The sequence below is a fragment of the Diuraphis noxia genome, unplaced genomic scaffold, assembly GCF_037042655.1.
Source record: "Diuraphis noxia isolate RWA-SAM2 unplaced genomic scaffold, SU_Dnox_SAM2 contig0002, whole genome shotgun sequence".
NCBI lineage: Eukaryota > Metazoa > Arthropoda > Insecta > Hemiptera > Aphididae > Diuraphis > Diuraphis noxia.
In genome coordinates, this window is record NW_028301712.1 from 75,426,721 (window position 1) to 75,449,715 (window position 22,995).

A 22,995-nucleotide genomic window follows, 5' to 3' on the forward strand; every position below is an offset into this window, starting at 1 on the left:
TATAATAATGATTTTTTTGTTTCGTACCTGCACAACTCACGTACGTGGACGATTTGAGTTGTAGACAATAGGTATGGGATGCGATAAATTTATTTGATTCACATCACGTGTGTTCTATTTTATTTAAAACTTTTTTTTTATAATTCTAAGTACCTAGAACTTATTACCATTTTCTATAAGTACCTACATTTATACGTGTAATACAACATCATTGGGATCGTCCAATAAGACAGTTATACATTGATGTACCTACCTTTGTTGAATATTTATTTATTAGTATATATACAGGGTCTGCAAGTAAATTTTAGTTGAGTAATAAATAACAAATAAATGAGGTCCAGAAAAAAATATTTTTTGTCAAATTATTATAATATGTTTGTAATAGTAAATTGTAGACGAAAAAATTATAATATATTATGTTGATGATCCAGTTGTTTATCTTTCACAGTCCGGACTCGGACCGCGGTCCATCAGTTGCAGCCGACCGTTGGTATATAATATAATATATATTATGTCTTATTTATTACTAGTCTAAGTGTAGTTAAATTAAATAGTACAAAACATTTTGAACAGCAAAATTGTGTCTTATACCAAAAGGTTCGTTACAACAATACAGTTTTAAATTAATTGACTGAAAAAATACTATCATGATAAACGTGTTGTTTGAATTTTTCGCCATAGATTCGCGAAGGATTTACTACAAGGTAGGCATTGAACTGTTGCGTCTAAGGGTACATAGTTGTAGTTATATAATTGTATCATAATTTAGGTAGGCGATTTGTTTTTTGATGAGATTTGTAAACATTTGGCGTTGTATTATATCCTATTACAAATTCGTAATATTTGTGTAGTAATTCGATCTAAGCGTCGTCAAATAATAATAATATTGATAATATCATTACTACCTATAGTATTATAATAACGTTAGACCAAACACAACTGCTAAATGCTAATGCCTCGCATTATTATTATTATTATTATAAACAGTGTATTATGTTTAACGGTTCGTGGGCACACCGATGAAAAAGACAAAAACATTATTATTGTAATTTTTTTATTTTCATAATATGCGGCAGAAGCGTATATCGGAGCATTTGAATTATCGTTGTTAAACGATGACTACGAACGACGAACCAGGAGCCCCCCGTGCCTAGCGTGACGAGTCGTAATATATTATTATATCCGTTTGTGTCGAGTACGGTTTTCGGTAATTTGAAACCGTACATGTACATCATGAATAGCGAATAAAATAATGAATACGTATAAATGTATAACATTTATGATGAAACATTGCGAGGGGGTACATGGTGGAGGGACATTGTCACGCGATGATTTATGTAAAAACGACGGCGCCGCCGGTGTTTTAGGGACTTAGGGTAAAACGTTTAAACGTTATTAAAAAAAAAATAAAAACAACTATATGATTAAGGATCGCGTTCTGTCGTCGGGTTAAACGTCTCGAACGATGTTTTATTTTCGTGTAACAATAATCGTATATGCGTAAAATGTCTTCCCAACGTCAACGACGACAACAATTCTTAAACTGATTATTATTACTATTTTAAATATATATTATTATTACTATGCACGCGTTTGTCGTTTCATAGTCATATTGTGACCTTTATTTTCTCCTATGTAGACCACCGGAGATTGTATAGACGTGCTGTAATGATCGATCATCATTACTGATATTTCATAATCACAATATAATACATATCAGGTACAATAATAATATCCTGACTAGAATTTAAGCCCCTTCGGCGGTGTCTCGCATTTGTTATTGCAAAGCTACTGATAATGACTACTATGTAGGTAAGAGAACAGTATTTTGTTCTCTACGATTAACAGTGCATACACTTAACTTCTGAGACAACTCCAGCTTTTTTTCATAAGTAATAATAAAACCTGTGTATTAATATTGAATCAATCTATTGTTATTTTTAGTATTAAAATCCTAATTTCCATCCTGTTCTCAAGTTACGGTAAAATATATTCAAAGGAAACACAAACTTGCTCCCCGAATATTTTATATTTAACTGGTCGTCTCCCGACCACGTGACAGTGCTAAGCAAACAAGCTAACCCGTTGCTATTATTACACGTTGGTATCCATTGGAAAAATTGGCGTTGCGAAATAACTCGGAACTTGCGAACATGGTCTGCGCACGTGGGTTGGGACTTAGTGAGCAACTACATGGTAAACTTTACAAGATTATGAGTGGACATCAAAACATCAAATAGTAAATTGTATGCGAAATACGCAAAATATATTTAAATACAACATTAAAATTATCTCAATGTTCTGAATTTATTATAATATGTTGGATAACTGCACAACGAATAAGTATAATCCGTATATGCATATAATCTTGAACATTATGAGTACCAAAGTGGTTTTACAAGAATTCCTCGGATTAACGTGTTTAAAGAATAAACACGATTAAAATTATGTTTTTCGATGTGGATTTACTTGGTAGTCAATAACAGCGCACGTGATAATGATATCGATATTATACAAATATTATAATATTAAAAAAAGGGACAACACAATTGGTATCCAGCAAATTGATCGCTTAGTTGCACAAGTATAATGAATGGTATATATTTTGTTGGGTGTAGAATATTGAAATGAACCGTTGTGCCACATTGATTAATACGATTAACGGGGCTTAAACCGATATTTAATAAAAGTACGAAGAAATAATTGAGGTGAAATAAAACATTACAGATGTAAGATCAGAGTCAGATTTAACATATTTGTTCAAAAATATCTAGTCAAGAATATTACATATTATTTATCAAAGTATTATTCAGACAATAATTCCTATTATAATATTAATTTATCTATGTTTTAAAAATTAGAAACATTTATTAAACAATAACTCTTGACATAACTTACTCGATAGAAATACATTGCTATGATAACACAATAGATATTATATGAAACATAATTGATATAGGGTAGGTATATTAATATTTAGATACTGATAAAAATTCAAAATTAAATTAGTGTAATGCCTGAAATCATAAAAAGATTTGCAGTACAATTTAAAATGTAGTTTTTTTTATAGGAAAACGTATTTTGATAAATACAATTTGGATATATTTTAAGTATATTAACTTTTATTTTGAAGCATATAAGAGAAAGAATTTCACCCCCTTTTTCTAAAAAAAAGGATATCAAGATTTCTTTTTATAATTTAAAGAATCAACTATTCGCTGATAAGAAATTATAATGATTAAAAAACCTGTGCAATGATGTAACACGTTTTTAAAACAAACAGTGTGTGCGACTACACTATTTCAAAACGAATGCTTTGGTGTACACTAGCTTGTTGTGAAAAAGTGAACACTTTTTGTTAAAACAAACAAATCTAGTATATGATCTATGAGTGTGACGTACACGTGGACAATAAAGATAATATAAGCTATTGGATATTGATGCATGGCACTACGGCAGGTGGAGAAATATGAACAGCGGCAGCCGGAAGTTTAAAGGTCCGTGTGGCGTGTGGCGTGTTCACGAACAAATATTTACGTAATTCACGCCGTATTGTTTGTTTTTATCATAGAACTTATACTAGTTTATTATTATAATTATATTATTCAATTTAAATATTACATTCAATATTTATTTATATTTTTTAAATTAATTATTAACTACTACAATACGGTCTTTGGGGGAGGGAGTCGATGAGCCTACCCCCCCCCCCCCCTAAATTACGTGTCTGTGAGAGTATTCAATTTAAATGAGATAAATAGCAATAAAATATTTTTTACTGGTTACTGATTAGATAATAGATCGCCTTGTATATACTATGTATAACTAATATAAATATAATTGGAATATTCAAAGCTGAGGTGAACAAGATAGCAGTTAAGTGTTTTCTAGTCCGTTGGATCGATATATATGAACGACATATTATCTTAATAAGTCGTAGGTTGAGCATTGCTCTGTTATTGATAATTCCCCTATGATTAGTGAGATTTAATTTAAGTTCAAACATTTCATCGATACACTGAATTGAGCAGATTCAAAATAACAAACTGACGTTAGATAATTAGTTATGAAATGGCAGTTGGTACGACAAGAACGAAACCAAGATATTGCTATATTATGTATAATGGTCCACAAGTATTTAAATCTATATTTGTAAAATAGTTTACTGTGTATTTTTATTCAGTCACAAATTCCATGTGAGTAATATGTGGTGAGACAAAAATACTAAAATTCCTACCACTCGTTGCAGTATAGTTATTATATCGTATATTTTTTAGCATGGTTAGTCAATTCCGCACACGTTTCATATCGTCGCTAAATGCCAATATTTTAACCATTACAGTCAATGCATAATGTAGAACGCACTCGTTATAAAAAGCTATGACTACGTTACGTTGGTTATAAATTCGGAATGCGGTCAAACAAGTACAGCATTTTGGCCTATGGATGTATCGGGTTTGTCTGAACTAAAAGTGGATATTAAAGTTTAAAACTATAATCAGTTCAAAGTAATCGCGTGTTTAAATGTTCAATATGTGAACAGTATATGCGAGACTGACAAACTTGAGTTTAATAATCAAATTTATTTTTAGTTAGGTACCCGACAGAGTTAATAATTTCCAATTATAATCGGCAATAATTCAAAGTTGACAGATTAATATTGAAACTCTAAGAGTAGGAATCTAAAATCAATGTTAAAATATGATTTTTATTATTGTGACTTCCGAATATATTGCTATATTACTAATTTAAAATTATTTAATACAATTAATGGATAAGAAACTTACCCCAGAGAACTCCAAAGTGTGTGTGTGTGTTAGTTATCAAAGTTGTCTAAAAATTTGCTGTTCAATCATTGCTCACTATTTTATATTATACGTTTATAATATACATTATTACAGTTCTGATCATAATGATCAATTTAAGGCAAGCAATTTTATTTTTACAACATTATATTATTTTTTTGATGTTAGGTACATGTTGTCTCTACGACGTCTATATCTTTGGTGATACAAATATTCAGTATATACACGATTTTCTTATATTGTTATGATTCAAAAATAAATAATTGTAGATGCTTGACATTTACACCAAAGGTTTATGTTACCATTTTCTATACTTGATAACATTTTCAAAATATTTTTACTTGTTTTGAGTTATTTAATGGAATTTTTTTATGTCCACAACAAGTATTATCGACATCATCAATATGATAGCGTGTGTAGATTTTTTCAACACGGATTTGACCGTCTGACTCTTGTGGATCGGAGCAGTGTATCTACTTTGAAGTAACACTAAAGACACTACGGCGTTCATAGAACAATAACAAAAAAGTAGTTATTTTTATTTTAGATTCTAAGCCGAGTAATTAATGTATTGATATCAGTATGATATTGTGTGGATGGTGTTTTAATTTTTTCTTTTTCTGTTTTCTGTAATCACGTTTAAATCTTACCACACCGATAAACTAATACTTTTGATTGTGACGTATCCAAAATCTACTACATTATATTTTATTGAAATTTGGTCGATTTGATAAGTAACAAAAAAAAAAAAAAATGTTTAGTATTCTTTATGGGTCTCACGTGACTCCACGATTTTACCACCACATACATTAGATGAACTTAAATCATCTGTGAAGTAGATGACTATATGTAAAACTACAGCTCAAGTTAACATCAATATGTAAAAAGTTAAAAATTGTTATTAAATTGTATTAATTAATTAACACAGGAGATTTAATAAATTTGTGTGGTATAATTCCATTTTTTTATGCAGCGTCTATTTATATGCTATTGTGTGTGGCAATGAAAATCGTAGTAGCTAGTTATCAGATGATGGATTAGTTCCCTCTAATCAGTGAGATCTGGATACATTTATATAAACCCCCTCCTCCTAACAAGGTCCTAAATATTCTACTAATGAAAAATAATTTGTGTATAGGTATCTAAATATTATGCTATGTTCATCAATATTAAATATAACACATTGCACTGAAGATAATATACCGTTATATTACACATATCACACACTTATATACAACTGAATGAACATAAAACCAAACAAACCAACGTTTAAGTTCAAGTGCACGCGTAATTAGCAGTTATACGCGAGGAAATTAATATAATTAAAGTTTAAACAAACAATGTAGCGAGTATTATAATATAGTATATAGTACAGTTTCGATCTCGTGGCCTGTTTGTAAAAACAAATGACGAAATTTGCTCGTATTACATATTTTTATATTACAGATTTCAGAATTTCAGAAATTTTTCAGAAAAAAAAAACTATCCTCTTAAATGAAATTAAAAGATTGTGCGTCATAGATACGGTCATAATTATTATATAGACCTTATGTGTTGTCGTTATATTGTAATAAATTGACAAAGGTTAGGTGTGTACCTACCGAATTGAACAGGAATATTATTTGTTGAAGATAACAATGACATGTTATAATACGATCCACTTGTGGCCGATATAATGTTATTTTGATTTCACAACGTTTCACAAGTGCATTGGGAATAGAACTGATAAATTCTTAGCACGATTTGATTTCGAGTATAAAATACTGTCCCGTGCAGTGGTCATACGTATAACCGTGTTTTTCTGTCAAACGTGAGCGATGCGACTATACGGAGTTCCGTGCGCTTTTGCGCTGTCGATCGCAGCGGTGCTGTTGATTTTTGGAGCTACCACGGACGGTATCGAAATAAGTATGTATTATGTCCAAAAATAAATATTACTGCAGAAATAACAGAAACATTGTATTGCGATCATATATTATTATTTATGGTTATTATTATTACCATCATCTAAGCCCTAAGGCGGTAGAGATACAGAAAAACAAATAAAAATAATTAACTCAAGTTAAATAATTGTAAAATTAATAAAAAAAAACAATGGTTAAATTGGGAGTTTATAATACAGTTGACACATAGTGGGTACATAATTTAACTAGATAACAGTTTGGTACCTAGTCAACTGATTTAATTAGGGCGTGGATCACATAAACAGTGACTGTGTTTTTTAGAATTTCTTAAGTTATGATTTTGCAATTTTATTGTAATTTTATCATTATCACCATCATATTTTATTTCGCCATGTAGCATACTATAGTTCTTAATCATCCGTAGCCTATAGGTATCTAAAATATATCGTAAATCATAATATTTGACGCGTCTATATTCTATGATATCAAGATATCATAGTTGCAGTATTATTGATGTTCTTATAATTTACGAAGCGTTCTATATTGTCATGTTATTATTAATGATATATCATAATACAGTTAATGAGTAAATAATTATAATTAATTATAGATACCACATATAAATGCCAAACTTAATCTATGCACCCTTTAGATATTAACGAATTTATTTATTAAGTGTCATGAAGATGGGTTCTGTATTTTTGAAGTTCTAGCTATAAAATGAATTGCATGGAACTGGGTAGGAAAATTTAATTTTTAAGTTTTTTTAAATTTTTTACTGAAAATAGCTAAGATCAGTCTATAATGGCCAATTAAATTAGTTGAAGTATTTTTGTAAAAATTAATATTACTAGTTAAAAATGCTATCCATCTTTGAAGCTATTATTGTATGTACAACTGTATAGTGCATACTTTATCCTTTTATCAATATTTATATGAGTCATTACACTTGAAAAACAAACATTTTAATAAAACACTTTAACTTTTTATTCACTTTTAAAAATGGCGTTTGTTGTGCATACCTTTCGCATGATATTATAATTAGTGTTTGTCAATTGCAGGGCACACCGACAACAACGCTGAAAACATCGCTGCTAGAAAACGAGCAAGCAACGAAAACATTAGTCCCGAAGAAAACAGTAAGTGAAAATAACAAAACGGTTTAACTGTTATCAGTGATAACTTATCACAAACGACTTTCGCCAATTTTTGAGGTTTTTATCAAAGCTTGTGTTTTAAGGGGAGGATGTGAAAGTGTAGATGAACTCAAGTCTCAAGTCGAGCTATTCGTGGTTTATAAATTGATTTTATAGTTATAATGTACAGTTATGTATAATGATTAGTGACCAGTGGGTGATATAGTCTTTCTTTTTATTTTTGGAGTCTTATGTACTATTATAGTTTATTGAACAATAAAACTAATATTTATTGTAAAGGGACCTAATAATTTTAAAACATCATCTGGGATGGTTATGCCAACGTATTACCCTATTTACCTAAATATAATTTAAAAATCTAACCCTAACATAAACTTACTTATTATTTGACTAAATTGCAAAAAGGCTAAAGTTCACATCTTTTTCGTGTTTATTTCCAATGCCAAAAAATTTAAATTTAAATTCACGTTGCAATTTGATTTAGTAGGATAGTTTCTGACTAAAAAAAAAAAAACCATTATTTGAAATCTAGAACCGTTTGTAAATACCAATTGAAAATGTTCAAAGAATCGTCTTTTGGAATAACAATATATGTCTAGACATTTGAGTATAGAGGTTGTGGTCTGCACGACAAGTTTGCTCACTAATCGATAATTTTCTACTCGAAAATGTTTGTCTCACAAATCATTCTTGTAATTTGAAAAGTTTAGTTGATGTGCGATAACTCACACGATTTTGATGTATTTGAAATATTAATTATTTTAGTATAATATATTATATTATTAGACAAGCAGTTTTGGTACGACACCGGAAATAATCTTCTGCAGAAAAAATTGAATTTGAAACATCAGTATGGGGTAGCCAAGAACGTGATTTTCTTCATCGGTGATGGCATGTCGATAGCCACGTTGGCTTCAGCCAGAATTTACATGGGACAGCAGCAAAATAAAACAGGAAGCGAAAAGGAAATGTTGTCATTTGAGAAATTCCCATTTACCGGTCTTTCTAAAGTGAGTTGATGTACCACAACAATTGTTTATAGATATTAAGTTATATCCTTGTTTAATTATTTTTGACAAAAGAAATAAAAATTTCGAGGAAGAAGTCTTTTTGATTCGAACAAATCACAAATCCACCCACGAAGATTAGAATTTTTATCTTTACCATTTGGTCGTTTCTCTCTAAGTACTAAACAATGACAAAATAATCTGTATACGATTCATTGTAAATAATATAATTACAAAATACTGACAAATTTATATATAATACTTTTCGTCTATAATATATTCTGACATATATGGTTTTAATTTTTGATTTATCTATACACATAGTTTGAATTCATGTTATGTAATTTTTTTCCAAGCCATTAATAGCAGTCTAGCTGGTATTTTCCAATGACCCTCGAGAACTTATAATTAAAATTAATTTTTCTCCTATTTGTGTGGTGCAGACCTACTGCGTAGACAGTCAGGTAGCCGACTCGGCTTGCTCAGCCACGGCCTACCTGACAGGCGTGAAGGGCAACATCGAAACTATCGGCGTGTCCGGAGCAGTATCCAACCGAGATTGCTTGGCCAGCAACGAACCTGCGAACCAAGCGGCTTCTAGCATGCTGTGGGCCCAACGGGCGGGTAAGAGAACTGGCGTGGTGACCAACATGAGGGTGACACACGCTACACCGGCCGGCGCTTACGCCAACGTGGCGCAACGCAACTGGGAGTGCGATTATGACGTGATTATCGACAAATTAGCCGACAAATCGTGCACGACAGCATCACCGGACATTGCCCGTCAGCTGATCGAGAAGGAAACTGGCCGAAACCTGAACGTGAGTTTCTGGTTAGGATTTTTTTCTTGGTGGTCCTCCGATCGGCTCGGTTACGAGCCTGAGCGCCATTTCATTCATAGTTTTCTACACGATTTTCCATAATATGAAAAAACGCTAAATAATCTCTATTAATGTTTAAAAATAAATCCAGTTCGCATAGAGAATACTCGTTTAAGTGGAGAATTTAGAAATGAGTATCATCAAACACTCGACAATATTATGAGAAATATAATATCATTATACACTTTCTCATGTTTCGTAGGATTTATTTTAAGATTATAAGAAGATTTTATTATTATTATTATTATATGAGTGTTCAATGGTATAATTAATGAAACATTTTTCATTTTCATTAATAGAAATTTAATACAATCGAACTCAATGTATAATACACGATTTACTCCTTTAAAATTTACGCTTGAATACATCGTGTACCTACATCAATGTAGTAGTATTTACAATGTACCAATTAAAAATTGTTGAAACAAATAAATCAATAAATTATGTCATATTTTTTTGCAGGTAGTAATGGGGGGCGGAAGGGAAAAATTTTTTAACAACACTAACAAAGATCAACAAAACTATCAGGGACAGAGATGTGATGGCAGAAACTTGATAAAAGAATGGTTAGAGATAAATCGCACTTCTGGGGCAACTCACACTTATGTCAGAAACCGATCCCAATTGAAATCTGTGAATACCAGTGACACAGATTATCTTTTAGGTAAATATTATATACCTAGTTTATACTGTAATTTGAGTTTGTTTAATATCCCATCACTAAAATATAAGACATACTCAAATAATCAAATATTATACTATAATAATATTATTAAAGACGGTGCAATAATATTGTATTAATAAGTGTAATTAGTGTTTTAATGATAATTTCTAAACACATTAATTGAAATGGTATGCTTCGCTTTTAAGATGTTTTCATTTTAAAATATTAATAACGGTTAATGATTTACTGAGGGAGCAAACAATTATTTCGTTTATCCTACTCTCAAGGAAGTTTTATAGAAAACCCAAAACGAAATAAAGAGACTTTTAAGTATAGGAATACATTTTTTAAAACACTTTTTCTCGTGTTTATTAAATTGTTCTTTATTGTTGCATACTGATACCTGTATTACTTTGGCTTCAATAGACTTAGAAACGATTTTTTTTTTAACCAAAATAAATTTGAGAACTTATACTTAAAGTTAGCGTGTGGTTTTTTTAACATCTTTGTTTCAGTGTTTTAAATATAAATACATGTTTAAGCAATTTAAAATGTTGTATATTTAAGCTGCTTGAAAAAAGTTATTAAATGAATCCTCACTCAGACATTTACAACAATTTCTGAAGTTCATTCTGTGGAAAAAAATACGTTTTTCGACTATCAAGATCGGTGTAAATTTGTAAACATGTTTTTAACCTCAACATCGTTATGTCGAGTGTAAAAAAACGAATATCATTTACTTTAATGTGGTTTCGAAACACACAAAATTCCGATGTGTCATGAAGTTAATGTTGTTAAATCAAATAAATATACTATAATGTATTATCAATTAGAATTTAATTCTACTTAGAATTTGAATTTCGCATCTAACGAAATACGAAATAGATAGTAGGTAATAAGAATTTGAAAATAACAGTTACAGTTAACTTTTAACATTTTCTAAAATTGTTATTTAAATAAATATCAAATGGTTTCGTTTCACGATTTGTTGCTTCGGATGAATATATTATACTCGTAGAATATTATAATTAATTTTAATTGATAAATATAATATATGAATGCTTATAGAATATGTATATACTATATAATACTCTATAGCTTATACTAATTATTGTAATTAAAAACAATATAAGTTAATGTTTATACTAATAAAAAGTTTGCGTTCAGCGTTTAATTAGGTACATACTGAAATCATAAATGCTATTACTTAATAATCGAAATATCAAATATTATTAAACTTTCAAGTGCAAATTCAACAATAATCATTGAATTTTTATTTTTATTGTTTCTGCTTAAATATTTTTAGGTATAAAAAAATGTTGGTACCAATTAACTTTTTTGAAGATGTTTTAAAGCAAACAATTAATAAGTTAATTAAAATATTAATGATGATTAATATATAATTATAATGATATGATATCGTCGTATTAATTTAATTTAATGTAAAAAATAATAATAATATTCAAATATTAATGAATATTAAGCAAACAAAATGTATATGTAATCATTATCATAAAACATTTTGAATAGACAGGTTTAAATTTTTTGTTTTATTACTTATCTATTATAAATATACGTTTTATAATCTACTTGTAAAACGACAGATATTTTTCATACATGTTTTTTGAATATCATGATAAATAACTTAATATAATACACATATTATAGAAGTGGATCCAGAAATGAAAACAGGGGTGGGCTAGACAAACAATATGCATCTATATGGGTTATATAAGGCAGGACTTATGGGAGGTGGCATGGATATCAATATCATATTCATAAAATATTTAAATACTTGATCATCTAACAAAATTGTATTTTTTCTGTGCTATAAAAAATAGATTATTTATAAAATACAAATCAAAAATATTTATTTTTTATTTAAATTAAATTTGTATATGTTCTTACTTTTTAGTAATACTGAAACAGACATACAGTTATGCGTAATTACGTATGCTAGGCATATAAACAAATCTAGAAAATACTTGATATTTAAGTTTGAAATGTGAATATCATTTTCACATCATTCTACAAACTTCTACTTATTTTTTATCGCCCGGTTATTAGATATCGGTGATTATATTTATTTTGTTGGCCGATTTTAACATTCATTATTCTATGGTTTTGACAAATTGCTTCAATAGTAATGTGTATTGTGTATCGCATTTATCTGGACATCGTAATATATGTGGATTATTAAAACATTATAGTACTATAGTATATAATATATGATTTCAGCTCTGAATACGAAATTCCAACCACATAGGTACATAATAAAGTCAGCCATTGACTCAGGCAGTACTATATATTTTAGTTTTAAATATATGAATTTCTATAAATAATTATGATAGTACCATTTGTAATCGTCAATATAATTCCAATACATATTTTCATCTTGAATTAAAAATTAAAAACAATTTTAGAATTATAAATAAAAATAATATGAAAACATGCCATAAAAAAGCGTTATGTATAATAGATTTTAAACAACTACTTACGAAGAATATAAAACTAATTTAGCTAAATCTGTATACATAAATTTAGTCTTGGTAACCTTTAAATTTAATAAACTATAACGTACTTATATAAAACATTGTTGGTATGCATTATTACAGAATATTTGAACAATTTAATAATATGTATTTCTTGATTTTGTAAATTACGTAAACAAAGTTGAGAAAAAATCATTGAAATAATAATTAAAAGTACTAACAAATCACTGGATCATATTTATCACAAAATCAAAGTTAGGTATTTGCAATATTATAATCCAAGGGACTTACTCAATTGCGTTACGGTTTATAAACATAATATTTTAAGTATATATATATTATATATAATATTAATTTTTGAATGATTTAATACTATCGTCAATGATTTCTTACAGACAGATACTACATCGTAATAATATACGATTAACAAGAACAAAATGAAAACAATAAATAATTTACAACTGTGTCTCAAACTCGTGACTTTTAATGATCGATCACTGACTATAAATGTTTAATATATTATTATACACAATCCCGCGTTTTATGCGATATTATATTTTTTGTTTTACGATTTTCGACTTCATTGAAATGCGTTCCGGGTGTAATTTACGACTTATTAATACGTGTCTCCGCTTGTTTATCTAAACTTTAAAACTCGCATAACGATAGTTGAACACGAAAAATAACAATTGTTTTATCTTTTCAAATATGAATGTATAATGTTATTTCTAAAAATGAGTAGGATTTTCGAGAAATCTAAAGCATAATTCTAATTTCTGATTTGAAGGGAACGTCAAATGTTTTGGGTTTACCACGGTGCATTTGTTTTATGTCTACGTTGATTATTTTTAATAGTAAGAGACATTCGATCATATCATTATGCTTACCCATGTAGTTGTTTTGGCAGAATAATGTATTTAAGTATTGTAATTACTAATTGGCATTACTATCACCTTATCCCTCAACTAATTGTACCCCACGCTTAGCCACCCCTAGGCATTTTTAGCCCATCCTATCAAAAATTTAAATTTGTGCATAAAAAACATCAGGTGACTATGACCCAAAACAGATTCCGAGATCTGGCTATAATAAATATAGACGTTTTATAAGCTAAGAACGATCCAATAAGTTAATATTGGTAATTATATATTTTATAAACATTTGCATCGAAATAAAGCCGTATCCTGCAGTTATAAAATACTATTTTTAACTATTAGATTAATTGTACTGTTCATATTTTATAAATTTTATTTTTAATGGAAGACGATTTCACTCTATGATTTATCTTCAACTTTGATCTAAGGCTTCAAATCACTCTTAACTCCGGTGACGCTCATCATGATAAATGTGAGAGGCTTGCCCCCTATGACAAATAGAGTATTTTTAACTTTGGTTTTTCTAGGAATTTAGTTTTTGCAACTATCAAATCTTAGTTACGCCCGTAGCCTACATAAGAAACCTCATTTCTCGATACCTAAGGCAAAACCGCTGAAAACGATTAAATACATAATTTTTCATCAATTCGATTTTAGGTTGTTTATTAATGTAGTATTACATTTTAACAGTAAAGTTTTTAACGCTACAGTCAATTTTATTTTTGTTTAAAAATACAGTGAATTTAACTAAAGTGCCCTAGCCTCTAGACTACTTTATGTCGTTGTGATAAAAAATTGTCATAGTATGGTTTAGTTTTAGGTTGGTAATTTTTAGGTTCGAGACTATAATGTCGGATGAAGTTGCAATTTTTCTCCTTAGTTTGAGTGTGATCATTTTCACGTGACGTCTTTGAAATTTTAGAAATGTCACTGTCTCGGGGCATCATCCGTATTTCATCCGTAGGGGCATAGTCCCTAGTACAGCATCCCTCACTAGGATTTTGGCTAAATTAGTTAAAGCTATAAGTATTGCTTTTTAAATTAACTCGCATTACGTATACATTTTCATTTTTTTTGTTTATCCATTATAGCAGTTTATACAATGATAAAATTATAATAATTGATTTTTACTTGTTCAAATAAAAGTTATTTAATTTTACATACAACGTTGGCATACAAATCATAAAAAATGCATCATAGTAACATAGTGAAAATAATAATTTATATTGGTAATCACATTTATTGACTTAGTATTTGATTTTCTTGATTGGATATTATTTTGACGTTGATGGAGGGAACCTCTCTGTTTCTGGCGAAAGATATTGCATATAACTATATAATTATATATTAAAACCACAAAAATATGCATTTTTTTCACACTATTTATTTGTAGTACTGACCGCATAACATTTGTAAATAGGTCTCGTAGTGGATACCATTGCTCTAGTGGCTTTATAATAATTGTCATTAACAACAGGTGTACGCACTTCCGGCCGTCGTGGATTCCGCCACCACTCGGACCGGACGTGCCTACTCGTTCGAACGAATCAACCCTCAAGTACGTGCGCACACATCACACTAACATATATATGTTCGTGTAATATACGTATTTACACGTAAAGGACCGACGATGAAGCGGTTTATTACACGTGAAACTACTATATAGGTGCACGAGGGTCGAGGGTGATATGATGGCTTTTATATAGACCTGCTAGGGATGTGTTTATTATTTTACCGTTCCGGCCGACCGTCGCTCACCGTCGACGTCGCCACTCCGGACATGAATAATAATAATAACGACTGAAATATAATAATAATATTATTATGACGTTTATTATTTTTGTTTGTTTACGGTCGATTTGATGTGACGGAATTAAAATATAATATATTATAATAACAGTGTATTATTAACAATAGCGGACGCGGGTCCCCAATAACCACGATCGTCGAGCCGCGGAGTGGGTCGTAAAACTGGGTAGGTGCGTGTAGGTTGACGGGACGTAGAATAATATCAACACTATAATGATAATGTATAAAGTGGTGGCTTTTGAGAGTAAGTGAGTACGACGAGAACAAAAAACGTATAACAATTATATTATTATTGTATTGTGCGATGATAATATTTACGTCGTTTGCGAATAAGTTCGCGGGTCGGGTTAGCTGGATTTGGGTGGTTCCGGCAGTGGCGTTGACTATTGTGAGTCGCATGATATGTATTGTAATATGTACGAGGAGTGGCAAGGGTGGAGGTGAGTACCTACTATCGTGGCGGTGGTCCAAATCGGAAATGAGAGTTCCGCCGACGCATCTTTGTTCATAGACTTTAGAATCAAATTTTTTGTTATTTACGGTCACGGGTCAGTGCGAGGGAGAGTGTTTTGAGCGAAATCCGTTTGTTTGACCGAATGAATTCTATTTTAAACCAGAACGATCACGTGTATTCACGTCAGACGTCACCAACGTCATAATTTATCTTAATCAGGCGTAAAAATTAAATTTTCGATAGTCGTAAGTACCACACGTGTATTTTTCCAATGCATTCTATACTGGTAGGGAAATAAAAATGTAAATAAAATATGTAATATTTTATGATTATGTTATAGACAGTGCTTGAACTGAAAGTAAGACGAAGTCCTCTTAAAAAATATAATATAGTTATACATATCCCATCTTTTTTTTTTTTTTTATTTATAAAGTTTTCCTGACAATTGGTCATCTAAACTTAAGGCTAAAAGAATATAATATTTTGACGTTTTTATACATATCCCATCTAATTATATCATAATCAACAGACATTTAAATATTTAGATTTTTAGACACTTTTTTTTAATCAGTTTTCTGCAAGCACTGATAGATGCTAAGAGCATTTGATTATTATTTATTGAAATAAGAATGCAATTTTTATTTTTTTATAATATATCTACGTTTTCGATGGGTAGCATAATTTAAAATATTATGATATATTATCGAGTGTAAATATATAGTTATCGTGAACTCGTAAAATTAATGAATAGCGTGTTTAATAGAAGTCTATATAATTTAAATAAACTAATATAATATTTATATAATTTTCTCGGCCATTTTGACGACACTGTATTTTAATGCGATCTTTAAAAGTCATGAGTTTATTTATTTTATAATTGTCTTATGTCACGATACATTGCACAGTTCGAAATAATAAAAACAATTATCCTTGGTGCGTAACAAGTATCGATAAAATAAAATGCAAATATTTTTTAACGGAGCCAGATTTAATTTATTTTATTCATAATATTTATTTATTTTTAGAAATGTCTATTAAAAAAGAAATAATTTATAATTAATAATATAAAGAGAAAAAACAATTACAACATTGTAATTGTTGTAAAACGTTATTTTTTTGAATTTCACAGTTGATTTATTTTAATTGTTTTTATTGAGAAAACGAGGAATCTACCTATTCAGTATTGTTTTTTTTTTGTTTTAGTTCTTATAATTAAATTTATAAATTACATGTAATCTTATGCTTGACTTCTATGAGTATAGAATGCCAATAATAACAACCGGGGAAGTCGCTCAGTTGCATAACATATTAAACCTGGTATACGTGGTCATTGAGTAGGTACTTAATTACAGTAATGGGCTACGTTGAATTTGAATTTGATGATAAAGTGTTGGATACGAACAGAAATTCTGAGCAGAAATGGTCGGTCAGCCAAGATATTGTCTAAAGATTCTTATTATAATGTATATTTTATTTTATTGCTATTAGTAATTTATTTTTCTATTAATAATACTGTAATATTACAACTAGATTTTTCCAATAACAGATTGCACGCACTTAATGTAGAGCACTTTACAAATATTGCTCAATCAATTTTTCTTTAATAATACATTTATTCAAATTTTGGTCTTCAGGGCTTTCAAGTATACATTCTTTAGAATAATTTTTTGAAATTCATTGATTTCTTATATCAATATTGCCAACTTCTATTTATCAAACATACAATCTACAGTTTTTTTTTCCTATTAATTGTTAAACATATAATTTATAATTTATGTAATTTAATAAAAATCCGAACGAATAGTTATTAAAATATATCCACTAAGAATAATAATCCTTAAAAATGAATGAAAATGATGAAAATATCAAATACATATTGATATAATATGTTCTATATCTGTTCTATGTTAGTTCTTTAATTACTTGCGCTTATTGAAAATCATTAAAATTCAGATTGTACAATTTTCTAACTTAAAAAAAAAACAACATATTATTATACTAGACTCAGATAATATTTAGAAATTATAAAAATTTAATAGATTATTTATAGATGATAAATTAAATACTGGTTTTTGATTTTTAAATATTATCATCGTCGTATTATACACATTGATTTCACGTGTTCGCAGGCCTATTTGCACCCAGTCATATGTCCTACAACTTACTCGCTAATAAGTCCGAGGAGCCCACGCTGGTAGAAATGACGGAAACAGCCATTAAGGTGCTATCAAAAGGTGACAACGGTTTCTATTTGTTCGTCGAGGGCGGACTCATCGACTGGGCGCACCACAGTAACCTGGCGCAGCTGGCTCTCGATGAGGCTGTAATGTTGTCGAAGGCGGTGGAACGGGCCACTGAGTTGACGTCCTCAAAAGATACTCTGATCGTGGTCACATCCGATCACTCACATACCATGACTATCAACGGTTACCCGAGCCGCGGTAGTGATATTCTGGGACATCCAAATATCGCCTCAACAGACAAAATGCCGTACTCTACGCTCAGTTACGCCAACGGTCCGTCCGCTAAAGAACGGTACAACTTGACCAACGACAAAACTGGTAAGTGTTATCGGGGAAAGCGGCAAGATATTTGGATACTTAATTGTTTTTACTTATTTATATCCATAATATAGGTATAGGTTTAGATTACCACTACCACTATTAACACAACATGATACTACTAGACCAACATAAGATTTCACGATTGGGGTCATTGTTTGCTATATCGCTAATAGAAATATATATATATATATATTATAATACAACAATCTTTCTAATTATTTTAAATTTAAGTGCGATGAAAACTATTTTTATATCATCAATACTTATTTGTCTTAGGTAAATTTTTCGAAAAAATAAAGATGATTTTGGCACACGACGAATATTTTTATTGCTAGGTTAAATAAATATAATATTTAGAAAAAATTAACTTTTTGTGTTGTTGTTTTTACAATTAAGAAACTTTTTAATATTGGTAATATTTATAAGTATAGTCACGAATTAGAAGTTTAGAATTTCTACACTTTTACGTAATGATTTAGTTTTTCAGCAACTAACAATGTGTAAAAACTGAAAATTATTGTTTATAAATACTTAAAACGATATGTAATCCATGTGGTACCTATTCACAGAAGAGGTGGCTATGAAGCTATTAAGTCCATAAACACCACATCATAAGTATTTCAATATAAAATATTACATTTTTTGACATTTTTAATAGCGTTGTTTTTTTTTAAAAAAACTACAGATTTTCTACAATTCAAATCCTCTGAATAACGAACAAAATTTTAGCGACCTGAAGTGTCTGGTATTTAGAAGTTTAGCTACACTTACTACCCTTTACTTCTCGTATTAAAATAAAAGCCCATATCGTTTGTATTATACAGTTTTGTATACTGCACTAACGATGTTGAAGAATATTCAAAGCCAATATTAGTTGTATAATATAATATTATTAAATATAGGTACGCACATAAACAAATTATTATAAACACGTACACTACAGTATACATAAAACAATATTATTGCTCCTGCCACTACTGCAGCACAAGTGATGACTGTGTATGTGTGTGTAATACAATAATAATTCGTTTGTACTTTGTAATAATTATTATTACCGGGGGCTTTTGTCTCCTATCGTACAATTATAATTGTCATGGTTAGGCCGATCCTTTGTCTCTCTCATATCCTACCTGTAGTCGTTGTGCTCTGCCATTTTGTCCTAGATTCGCTGTTTTTCTACGAATCTCGTTAAGTCGGAGGGCATGTGCACAATATATAGACGCATATTATATATTTGTTGTTCCGGCCGCCATGTTAGCATGTTATAATATATTATTATTGTTTACCAAATAATACGAACAATAAATATTTTAGTGTTTTTTCCCTGTTACATTTCCGGTCGACGCAAATTTATTAATTCTAATCGTATTTCGTACGTGCTTAATCCCCATGGTGTTTTGGCACCGTTGGAATTAGGCGCCCGCTACAAACGCATTATTTGCGCAGAGGCCCTGAAATTAGTATTTCGATATTCGTAGAGAGGTGATTTCAGGAGGACGCTAACCCAGCGATCCTTGTTTGAAAGCTTTGAATTCCGTAATGCATCATTGGAATGTTACGCGTGTCCATAATATTTGCCGTTTAAATTATATTAGTGTATTCTAATATAATGACAATAGAAAATATTTTTAAACTAACCTTTTGCTGACCTTAAGGCTAAAAGTCACGATTGCATATGACGATGATCACTTAATTTATTTTAAAATTGATTTAGTCAGTGGAATAGATAATGATATACCTATTATCAAATAGATCCGTACGTTCTGCACGAGAAAATAATTACACTATGTTTTAGGATATCCACGTGAAAACGAATTTCCACGAATTTTTTTGAACTTATTAATTGTTTAAATAAATATATTTTGAATTTGTTTGAAAATTGTTTACACAGATCAACCCGAATACCGGTTTCCGTCGATGGTAAATTTGACGTGGGAGACACACGGTGGCGACGATGTCGCAGTTTTCGCTTCGGGTCCGTGGGCTCATCTGTTCGTCGGAAACTACGAACAAAACTACATACCACACGCGATAAGTTACGCAGCCAAAATGGGACCTGGGGCTGAACTTGAACGGAAACACGAGGCCGATTCGTCGAGTGCAAAGATTTTGATCAGTTCGTCGCTGGCAGTATTCACGGCACTGGTCACACTCCTACTTCGGTAACCACTATAATATTACCTGTATTATGATGGTATAATACTTGTGATCTAGTGGATTTATAACCTAACCTGCCGCAATGGTGTATGCAATCTATTTATATATATATTTTTATCTGTTTGGGTGGAGGGTATGCAGATATGATACAATATACCGTACCATGTATTGTTTTACTATGGAACACCGATTTTATTTCTTAGTTGTTATATTTAATTTAGATGTAATATGTAAATTGAATATTAAATGTATATTATACAATAAAATGTCAAAAAATAAAATAATATCATAATATAATTATTGTTGTATTATATGGGTACCGATACTAATTTATTTCAAATTCCATGAGATTTTCGATCAAAAATTTAATGTTATCATTTTAAATTCTGAGCGGAGCAAGGAATGTATTGATTTTACAATGATGTATGTTTTTTTTTGTATTTTTTTTTTTTTGTGTCTGTCATCACGTTTTGGGGCGGTAAAAGCGCTTCGATTTTCGACTTCAGTAGCTCGTTCAATTAAAAAGTGAATCTATAGTTGGTACTTTGGGAGGTCAAAAGTAAAAAATTCCCAATATTTTTCTTAATAATTGGGATAACCAAATTTAAAATTCAGGAACAAACGAGCATTTTTACGCATAGATAATCAATTTTCGACAAAATCGATTTTGGTTTTTGATGTAACTTTAAAACAAATGACCATAGATACATACAATTTTCACCGAATGTTTATATAAGTATATTCTATGCACCATGCAATCGATCATTATTAGTTTTTTTTAAACTAATATCGGTAAAAATGTATTTGTCGGGTAGAAAAGCTTGAAAATTTAATTCAAGACACCCAACATATTGTTACGATAGAAGTTAAAAAATATTAAAAGTACATAAGCAAGATTTTTTTGATAAGCATTTAAAGTTCTAATTTCGACTAATTACGTGAAAATTACGACAATGTTAAAATTATCTTAGATAGAAATTCATAAAAATTTTTCTTTTTAAATCTATAATTTGAAAATTTAATTCAAGATTCCTTATAAATTTGTCTAACTTTATCAACAAAAAAAAAAGTTCCACCCGAAAGTCGAATATTTTAATAAGTATTAATAATAAGTAATAATAATCTATTATATATCTTAGATAGATAAACAGTCTTCGCTCAAAATCGTTTTTCATATACAATGATATTATATCATTGGATTCGAATTTAATTCCATCCATTACAGTAACTCACTTGTAATCTATTGTACAGCAGAGCGATATCCACTTTTTTTTTTTAGTATCGATCATAAGCATAAGTCATAAGTCCAGAAACTATGGCCATTAGCTTTTTTTTTTGTAGGAAAGAATTGTTGGTTTAGAACACGGCGTCATGTGCCTATATTTTAATATATAAATATATAAATAACCCGTTGCTTACACTCGAAGCGCGTACGCAACTGGGTGTAGACACTCTGCTACATCGAGCCACCATTTAACCATTAATGATTATAAATAACACATAACGTATTAACTATAAAAGGACGTGATACCCGTATGTGTTGTCTCCGTCTTAGAAGTGCGTTCAATTGCAAAAACTGTTTAGCATGGGACAGAACCACTCAGTCTGTACTCTTAGTTAGAAACACCAAAATTTAACAGAATAATATAGAAGATACTATTTTCTGTGTCATAGAGTTTTTATTTGTTTGATATCTTTAATAAGAAAAAAGTTATAATACTTTTAAAAATCTAATATTTTTAAGTTTTTCAAACTTCAATAACTTTTCATAAATTGGTCTTATCGAAAAAATAAAAACGCTGTGACAAAATTCTCCTTTTTTAATGATGAATTTTGGTTTCTTGGTAATAACTGTAGACTTCTCGTTTCTTTCCCACGTGAAACAATTTTTGCAATGTTATGCACTTATAATACGGAGACAACACATGCGCGTATCGCGTTCTCAAAATAATTGCACATTGATTGGAAGACATACATTATAAAACACAAGATATACACCGCAACATGTTTGTGTCATTCATAGAATAATGCAAGAATGATACCAGTACTATACTATAAACCTATAATGGCTAATATAAGGAGTTACGTACCTACTTGCAATAGGAAAATAATACTGGAAGTATTCAAATCGATAAATCGTAATCATGAGTTAAAATTAAAAAAAAAATAATAAATAAAAAATTTTGTGAAAAATTTCTGTGACATAAATAAATACATCTCCATAAA

The 22,995-nt window shown here is 29.8% G+C and overlaps 2 protein-coding genes across 3 annotated transcripts in view; one reads left to right on the forward strand and one right to left on the reverse strand.

Moving 5' to 3' along the window:
• DIP-beta (Dpr-interacting protein beta) overlaps positions 1-22,995 on the reverse strand; it is a 217,546-nt gene that overhangs the window by 104,045 nt on the left and 90,506 nt on the right. The window lies entirely within an intron of this gene.
• LOC107171501 (alkaline phosphatase-like) lies at positions 6,504-21,066 on the forward strand. Its single transcript, XM_089219015.1, has 7 exons — positions 6,504-6,713; positions 7,771-7,848; positions 8,653-8,876; positions 9,317-9,694; positions 10,217-10,418; positions 18,178-18,609; positions 20,504-21,066. Exons 1-7 carry the CDS (start codon positions 6,623-6,625, stop codon positions 20,776-20,778), a joined length of 1,680 nt encoding a protein of 559 aa, XP_089075141.1. The 5' UTR covers positions 6,504-6,622; the 3' UTR covers positions 20,779-21,066.